The sequence below is a fragment of the Molossus molossus genome, unplaced genomic scaffold, assembly GCF_014108415.1.
Source record: "Molossus molossus isolate mMolMol1 unplaced genomic scaffold, mMolMol1.p scaffold_m16_p_16, whole genome shotgun sequence".
NCBI classification, from domain to species: Eukaryota; Metazoa; Chordata; class Mammalia; order Chiroptera; family Molossidae; genus Molossus; species Molossus molossus.
The window spans coordinates 59,509,943-59,519,443 of NW_023425351.1; the positions used below are offsets into that span (position 1 = coordinate 59,509,943).

Here is a 9,501-nt window from a genome sequence, read left to right on the forward strand (position 1 = left end):
GCATTGGCCTTTGCCCAGGACTTAGGATGATATAGCAACTAATATCTGGACCATGGCTGGCTCGTTGTGGAGGAGGGGAAGAGAAAAAATACATCGGGGGTCATATGTTGATAATCGAGTGCTCTAATCCAGAAGTGACTGATTGGCCAGAAGTGTTCACACCACACCACCCCGCTTCTCCACCAGAAGGAGGCTGTGAGGTGCAATCTTACTAAGTTTCTGGGAGGAGAAATGAGAACAATTTACAAATAGCATTAGCAACTACATCGTCGCTCAATGACCACCATTCATACCTTTTAGTTTACCTTTATTTCAGCACATTCTAGTTGATTTTCTTCCTTTCACTGGGTATTGAAGGAAGAGACAGGTATTAAAAGAAGAGACAGAGCAGAGGGTTCTGTCGACCGCCAGGTGGAATATTCAGTGTAGTATTTAATGGTCATGCCAACCTCCTCCTCATTATGCGTACTCCGCCTGAAGGATTGGCATTTATTCTAAGGAGAGGTAGGCAATTGTCAAGTACTTCCTTGTGAATACAAATTCAAAGAACATTCTGCTCAGGGAGAATAAGGAGATTGCCAGTGACCATAATTATACCTCTACAGTAAGTCCTGGGGGAATGTCTTGGACCCGGCTTCTAACTAAACGAAATATAGAAAACAGGCACATTAATGACTTCTGTGCATACTAGCTAAAGACAACAAGAACTTGTTTCGGAATGGGGAAATAGTTTTTGGTTTCAAAGAATAATCTTTGATCCTAAAACAAGTCCTACTACTTAAAAGTGGGTGACATTTCGAAAGCTGCTTCCTCTTGTGATCTCATTGATCTACACAGAATTCCTTATACCTGAAGTCAGCTGAGCAGAAGAAACTTTGACAACTGCAACAAAATAGACTTAAAAAAAAAAAAGAGCATTCCTTTAGGAACAAGTAAGTTTGCTTTAAATATTTATTCTAAAACTTCAACAATAATACTAAAGTGGAATAAACATTTAAGCATTTAAATACAAATACTTATTTAAATACTTATTGTTTAAAAAGTCCATTTGATTTTTGCATGTGTGGAATAGTAAATAATGCACAGTATAATCGATCATTTTTCAAATTCACTTTTTCAATGACAGAGCTTAAAACAGAAAAAAGCCTTCTGCGTGCACCTGGTCCAACACCCTGTTTTAGAGATGAGTAAAGTAAGACCCTAATGAGTGGAGTCACCAACTAGACCTGAGTCTGAAGCAAGACAGAGACATTACATCTCTTGCCTCTTGTCTGCTGCTGTTGAGATCTATCATCAGTATGGCCCATCGTTGAATTCCTAAATTACATTTCTTTCTATTTAGTGGTGGTGGTGGTGGCAATTAATGGTAGGGGGAACTTTCTAAGGAATAGGGTCCTGACACCCATATTCTCTAAGAATAAAAGAAATAGTTTTTGTTTTTTTTTTAACAAAATAACATTACTACGTGGCAAAGGAATTGAGGTTGTTGGATCAAAGACCAGAGAAGAAAATTGAATTTACCGAAGGCAGTCACAAAGCTTAGATGAATTACTGTCTTGCTTTACATCTAAATTAATCTTGACACCTATTTTTCTATTTTAGAGTTGATTATTTAAGAGGCACTTATAGAAAATGCTTCCAAGGTACAGACTATAAATGGCAGTGAAAATCCTAAAGCGATTCTTTTTATTTTTATAGAAGATGATTTGAGGAAATTAAACAATGTTTTCAGAGTATTAAAACTATAGCTTAAGAGAGAGAAACGTTATTTAAATCACAGTAAGAGGTAATAAATAGAGCCCGTTAGGAGCACATTACATTTTTTTTTTTTTTTTGGAAGAGCTTCAGGAATGACATTGCATTTCCTTCTACATCTTCTATCCATTTATGGTCAGGCTGACTCAGGTGCTTCTGTGAAATGGGGGCGAAAAACAAATCTACCCAACCCCTGGGAAGTTATGTCACCTTGTCATTGTGAAAAGCCATTTTAGTGCATCTGTAGACTCTTCCGGCCTTGGGAACATTAATTTAGAGCGACCAGATAAATGCAAGAGGGAGTGAGTACCACACAGCTTCTTACCTAATGTGTTGTAACACTATTCTTATCCCTCACAACTGTCTAAAAGAATTCTTTTTTTAGACATTCTATGCTAGTTACCCCAAAATATTCTGTGGTAGTGAGTTCCAAAATCTAATTACATGTCACATAAAAATACTGTCCTTGTATCTATTTCAAGTTGGCCATACCTCACTCTTTCTTCTTCACAGATAGTTTACAGATGTTGCTAGGATTTCCGATCCACTAGTTCCTGCTATTGTGGGTTGCTGGGTTTTATTTTGATTTTTGTTTTCTTTTCTAAGCATGGCTACTATTATTGTTCATATTTGCATTTTGTTCACCAGACTATCAGTATCAGAAATGTGCTCTGGACCTGCTTCTGGCTCTCTTCTCTTGCCATGTGAAATCACCCTTCCCCCTATGCTTTCAAATCCCACTCTTTGCTGACAACCTAGATTTTTATATCCAGCTTGGGCTTCTGCTGAGCTCGAAACTTTTTCAAATCCAAATGCCTACTTGATAGCTCCATTGGCACATTTTACAAACATAAAATATATCAAAACCAAAAATGAACACTTGATGCTTGAATCAACCAGATGGGATGGTCGGAACACAGGTTCAAATGACCTTAGGCAGCAACACTAAGGGTCAATATTTGAAACTAGCTCATCTTTGTTTCACTCGCTTAAGAATGGGCCTTCATACAAATTGGTCGCTAGACTGACAAACCTCAAAGGGAAGGAGGTAGCGGGGTGGGAAGCAATAAACCAAAGAACTTATATGCATAACCAATGGACACAGACATCCGTGTGGGAAAAGGCGGGAGGCAGGTGGGAGGGGGGCGGGAGTCAATGGGAGAAAAATGAGGAATATCTGTAATACATTCAACAATAAAGATAAAAAAATAAATAAATAAATAAATAAATAAATAATAAGATAAGCTTTTATAGGAATTTGGATACAGTAAAAAAAAAAAAAAAAAAAAAAATGGGTCTTTATGAACTCCATAGTCAAAATGTACAAAACATATTTAAATATCAGTCAGGGTGTTCTATTTATATCTTGAAAAGGATCAAAGCCAACATTAGAATGTTAGGTCTCAGTGAGTAAGCTAAATTCTGTTGGAACATCCATGGAAACTTCTGGTAGATTATACAACCCACTACCAAATCTTGTCATAGCTCCTTTGACTCAGCGAACACACATTTAGTGTCAGGGACTGTGGAGACCTGGGGGTACAAATATGAAGACGATGAAAATCTACATTTGCAAAGAGTTCATACTTTGTTTGTTATAAAAGTGGTGCTATTCCCTTGAAGTTCTGGACATCTGTGGGAGAGTTCTGTTGTTAGGAGGGCTGTGTTCTGCTAGGTGTCCTGAATGATCAAATAATCAACAATAAGCCCGTGTCACCCTGGCTAGGTAGCTCAGGTGATTAGAGCATATTCCCAATACCCCAAGGTTGTAGGTTTGATTCCAGGTCAGGGCATATACAAGAATCCACCAATGGATGCGTAAATAAAAGGAACAACAATTTGATCTCTCTCTCCCTCCCTTCATCCCTCCCTCCCTCTCTCTCTCAAATTAAAAAAAAAAGAATTAACCCATATCACACACACTTTCAAATGTCCTACTGACAAACCTATTTATCATTATCTGAGCCTAGATTTTAATTCCATTTTATATAGACATAAAGTGGTTTTTGCATGCTTTTGATACATACTGAATTTTCCCAGAATCAACAACATAAAATTTGTAGAAAGTATTTTGTTTTGTCTAAAATTTTAGTAAAATTTGTCTACCATTTCAAAACAACATAGCACCAAAGCCGATGCTGATCATGGCTTTGAGCCCAATGAGACATGATTGGGGCTCAGAGACTGGGGTCTCCAGTCTTTGTTCCTAAATGTACATAAAGCTGCCAACATGTCATTGTTTCATTATGTCTTCTAGTGAAGCTTATTTTATTATAAGTTACTTTCCTTTTATTTCTCCCTTATAGTATGGTTATACTGGTGTATTGATTTGCCAAAATTATGTATATAGGTAAAATATATATACTCTAAATTATATTTAGAAATATATAAATTATATTTATATATTTAAGGAAGGTAAGGGAGTTGTTACAAAGGATTTACTTTAAAAGTGCTTGGGAGAAGTCTGATATGATCGAGATCCACTGTCCTCCAAGGTAAAACATACATAATCGCTGATACTCTTCCCATCTCTGCTCTGTAGCAACAACGTAAGGGATAGCCAAGCATCCTTAGGCAAGGCCTTGAATAATGCAAACATAAACTTTTATAAGATTTCTTTTTTCCCATCTATTTCCCAGTCCTCTTTTTTGGCTACAAAGGGGAAACTCAAGCTAAAGGAAATGCTGTTGATTAATGAGATGCTAATGGGAACAATGCTTTTCACAGAAAGCTCTCAGAGACGGGAACACGCAGGCAGGGGGCTGAGGGTTCGAAGGGTTGCTTAAAGCAAAAGCCAGGAGGCAAGCCAGTGACTGGGAGAGCAGAATATTTGAGGGTGTGTTGAGTGTTCCTGTGACAGACACTGCCACAGCCCCCTTCTAGACTTAAGTGGATACGACATCTGGCACAGAATGCCTTCTTCTGAACCCATGGAATTTGACAACTGTGGTTTAAGCCTGAGAAGTAAAATGAAAGACCACATTGAAATTAGGAATTGTGCTGGAGGTTGCTAGGCGACAGAGGCCAGGAAGGTTGCTAGGGACAGGGATCAGGGCTGTTTTGGATTGCGTATATGTCCAATCCTCCTAGAAACTTCACAGTGATCATTCTCGTAAAATAAATAAACAAACAAACAAATATATAGGCTAGTGAAACACACACACTCAAGGAAGGGAGGGAAGGAAACCAAAGTAAATAATAGCAAAACAACCAAAAAAATCTGAAAGAGTATTAAGAGTATTGTCCCGAAGGAGAATCAGCAGATCAGGCAGTTGTTCTGAGAAAAAAAATAGCTACTCCCTCCTACCCTTCTCCTGCCTCCCCCAAGTCCTGTTATCATAACATTCATTCAGAGCTCAGCACTGAGAAGGCCAGTGGATGGTCCTAGCATTCATGATGGAAAGTTTCGGCCACCAGTTAAAATCTAGACCAAGGCCAGGATGTTCCCAGTGGTCCCAGGGCAACCATGAAAGAAAAGACTTGGTCATGTGACTACCTCACTTTGCAAAGAGGTGCTCTGCTTAGTCCCATTAGTGAGCACTCCAGAAAGCCCAGGACCGTGGCATTAACCTCAGTGGTCACACCCCTCACTACTTGCCTGCCAGCATACCCTCTGCTCTCATGAAAGAGTCCAGAATTCTACTTTGCCACAGAATGTTATTTCTCCTGCTTAGGTTTCAGGACACCCTGATTTTTATCTCCAACAAGGAAACCTTCTACTCCTCCTTCAAGGTAATGGTGAGTGGCCCTTTCTCCCTCCTCAGAGCATTATTAACACTTAATGTAAATAATTCACTTGGTTCTAGATTGTCCTGTAGTTATCGATGAGCATAATGCTAGGAGCTGGGACTAATATAAAGCCAGACCTTCATGTGGTTATCTAGCATGTGTGCATATCATTATCTCTATCTTCAAGAAGAGAAAACTAAAACTCAAAAGAGATGTAACTTGTGCACTGCAATGTATCAAATAAGTGGTGGTACTGGTATTTGATTTTGGTCCACCTGATAACCGCTGCACTGCAATTTCCCTTAGAAGTCCTAGGGAACAGGATCTTTTCTATTCCCAAGTTACCCAGCACTTCCGCACTTGTTACTCTCGTTACCTGTACAATTGTCCGACATCTGCTTCTCCATTAGTCTGTGAGGTTCATGGCACAGGAATGCCCCCCCACCCCCGTCCCTAGTGCCCAGGAGCATGCCTGGTACAAAGTATTAAATATCTGTAATGCTTCCAGATCCTAGAACTGCACCTCAGTATTTACAAAAGGGCATTTGGGCTCTTTATGTGTAAGTATAAAGTGTCCGTTTCCAATCATTTCTAAAATAAAGTTCACCTCAGAAACTTCAGAAAGGGAAAGGAAAGTCTTTCATTTTATTTAAAGTATTTACTATGTTCAAGATACAAAGCTTTCTCTTTTGATGATGCCTTATCATCCATAATTAGTATTATTTACATACATATTTATCTTTCCAAACAGACAACATATAAAAACATTTGTCTACCTATTATTTAGGAACACATTATTAAGTATATATAGTATTTAGTAGAAATTCTGAAATGTAATTCATTGACAATATGTATATCATTAATTAAATCTTTGACAGAATATAAAATGCTAGCCAAAAAAAAAAGAGACCCCCCATATTAATAGCAGGATTACTTACACTAGCCAAAAAACAGAATAAGTAAATAAATTATGGTGTGCTCATACGATGGAATACTATACAGCAATAAAAATGGATGAACTACTGTACATCCAACAATGGAGATGATCTTACAATAAAACTTTAAGTGAAATTAGCCAGACACAAAAAAGTACATGAAGTCCATTTATATCAAGTTCAAATACAAGCAAAACTCATCTATTGTGTTAAAAGTCAGAATATTGATTACTCAGTCCATGAACAGGGAGCAAGCCCAGGAAGCTTCTGGGGTGCTGGTAATACAGTGTTGCTGATTCAGGTGCCAGCTCACAAGTGTTTACTATGAAAACTGCATTAGACATTATAATTTGTGCAATTCTCTGTGTGTTATATTTTAATAAAGGTTTATTATATTTTATATAGTATTATATAAAATTCTATTTTATATAATTGTGTTATATTTTAATAAAGGTTTACTTTGTAAACCTTCCTTCTCATAGCATCCATATTAGTGAAGACAAAAATTAGTAGACAAAATTAGTAGACAAAATTAGCATACTTATATGTGGACTCCTGACCAGCCTACCTTTTCTTTAGTAATTTTTCTATCTATTTATTATTTATGTATTTATGTTTGTGTATCCCAGGAACTAACTGGAAGACTTCCTAGCCTTCCATTCACTGTGGGTTGGGTGTTGAAATTTCAGCATTTACTCCAACACGTCCAAAATAATATATAGTTTAAATAGGGTTTTCCTATCCTATTGTGAATGTCTGACTCATATCTCAATCTATTCCTCGCTGTAGTGTCATAAAGGAAATAAGCCACTGGTCATAGAATAATCTTCAGATTATATTAACTTATTGGTCAAATATTTCTTTAAAATTTTTTAAAGAACCTAAACCAAGTCACAGAGATTTCATTCTGCTTCAAATGATGTTGAGAACTTTTAGCCCTACATAGTGCTCAATTTTAATTATTTAAATCTATTTTAGAACATAACTAACATTATTCCACCAACATTGCCCCCATTACATTGGAATTGAGAACTGGAATAAGCCATTCTAATAATAAAATTGTATTAAGGTGTTAAATTGCAGTTAAGCAGTGAGTGTGTGTGGTATTTTCTCTTGGGCCAATTATTCAAAGTTTCCTATAACATTTGCTTAAGTGGAGAATGAGCCTAATGCTTTATCTATCATATAACTGTATCCAAAGTTTATTCTAACTATAACAGTTTTCAATAGACTGACATCTCCCAACTTACTCTGATTCTAAGGGACTACTTTATTGTTGATAACAAGATGACCAATTGACTAAGCAAAGATGGTATGAACTGCAGGAGGGCATTAATTTTCTGAGATGAAGAAAGACAGTCAATAAAAAGGATGAAAATCATTCAGCTAGGAAAGGTCTACAGCTCCTCTCTCTTCCATAAACCTAGCAGGATCTTTCCAACGTGAAGGGACACCCATGCACATTTAGCTGGAGAGAGGTCTCTGGTTCCAGACTGAACCCCAGTCTCTCCTGGGAGAGGGAAGGAGTTGAGCGTTGAGCCCCCCCATCCGCGGGGAGGTCTGGAGGCCAGGAGGCAAGCAGCCACCCCTGGAGCCCGCCAGCACCCGCGTCTCCCGGGCAAGGGACTTACCACAAGGGCGCAGCACAGCAGCTTGTTCATTGTGGTCCCCGGGAAACCTCAGGCGCTCGGAGGCGGTGGCGGGGCGAGCGCTCCGGTGAGTCTCCGCAGCCGGGGCCGGCATCACCTTATATATAGTGTTGCAACAGGAAGTATCGGCCTGGCTTTGATCATTCAGGCCCTATCTGGACAAAACTTTGCACCTTTTTTAGGAACCCAGGGCGGGAGCGGTGGGGGCGGGGGACAGCACGAAAAGCTCCACACTCCTGGGTTAACGCTTTCAGAGCCGGGCCGGGAAGGATCGCCCGGGGAGCTGGGCGTTGTGGCGGGGGTGGGGATGCCGGGCCGGGAGGGGGAATGCCCTCGGGCTGCCGAACAAGGCGCTCCTGTCTCCGCGGCTCTGAGGTTTCCAGGCCCCTTCCCGCCAGCGGGCGGCCTCCTGGCAGCCGTGACCAGCGGTGGGGAGGCTGGGGAGCCGCTTGGGCTCCTCCACCCTGACAGTCCCCTTCAGCCGAGATTCGGGCACAGCCTGGGGTGCGTCCCGGACACTTTATCCCCCTCTTGTCCTCACCCCATCTTCCGCAGTTTGAGAGATCCGATGGCAAGGCCTCTCGTTTATGCCCCACGTCGTCTCAGAACACAGGGAGTTTGTGATCGTCAATCCCCAAGGGTGCATAGACCCCATGCAAGCAGCTTCTCCAGCTTCTGGTTCTAAAGCTCACGTCTTCCCCTCTTCGCTTCTGGCTTCCTGGGGTGGTTAAAGCTGGAGGGGATCAGCGAAGGGAAAGGAAAGAACTTGCAGGTAGATACCCGGGCTGCTTGGTCCACCAACACCTTTATCACTGAAGGGCTAGCGGGACCTTGATGTCCTAGTACTGAATTTCTGGAATTGCCACTTCGGGGTTGTTCAACTGTCCCCAAGTTATGGGCAGAGTTTAGTGCTTTCCTAAAGGGTATTTCCCTTCCCCATCCTCTCCCAAAATCTGCTTGTCTGACAGTTGGACCCAGTGACTTCTAAAGTGAAGTCCCACCCTGGGACCTGTGATTCATCAGTTCGTTCTTGAATTTTCACCAGAACTCTCTGCTTACAGATGCTGGAGACACCACTGGAGAGCTTGCTTCCCCAACGAGGCCAAGTGTTCAGTTACATGTCTCTTGAAAAGGGCACGTTCTGCTCTTCACCAAGTTCAAGGATAAAAGGTGAAGAATCGGGAAAGGGGGCAAGTATGGCCAACAGGGATCAGAGCTTCTGCCCCTTCAAATGGGCATGGTTCCCTTAGGGTTCCCAAGTAGATCTGTAGACCAGTGAGAAAATATTGATAGGAAGAGAATGTCAGCCTTCTGCTGTGATTGTGAGTTTTAAAAAGACAGAAGGTCTTATTCATCGTTCTCTCTCCAGTGCCAGAACGCAACAGCATGCTGGTTTCTTAAGTGACCTAGTGAATGAATGAAGGTCAGTAAGT

At 40.5% G+C, this 9,501-nt stretch overlaps 1 protein-coding gene across 1 annotated transcript in view; it reads right to left on the minus strand.

Moving 5' to 3' along the window:
* TNFRSF11B (TNF receptor superfamily member 11b) overlaps positions 1–8,080 on the minus strand; it is a 28,701-nt gene extending 20,621 nt beyond the window's left edge. The window contains exon 1 of the mRNA XM_036263843.1: positions 8,051–8,080. Within this exon, the coding sequence (XP_036119736.1) occupies positions 8,051–8,080 (30 nt within the window). The remainder of the gene's footprint in view (positions 1–8,050) is intronic.
* Positions 8,081–9,501: the final 1,421 nt, after the last annotated feature.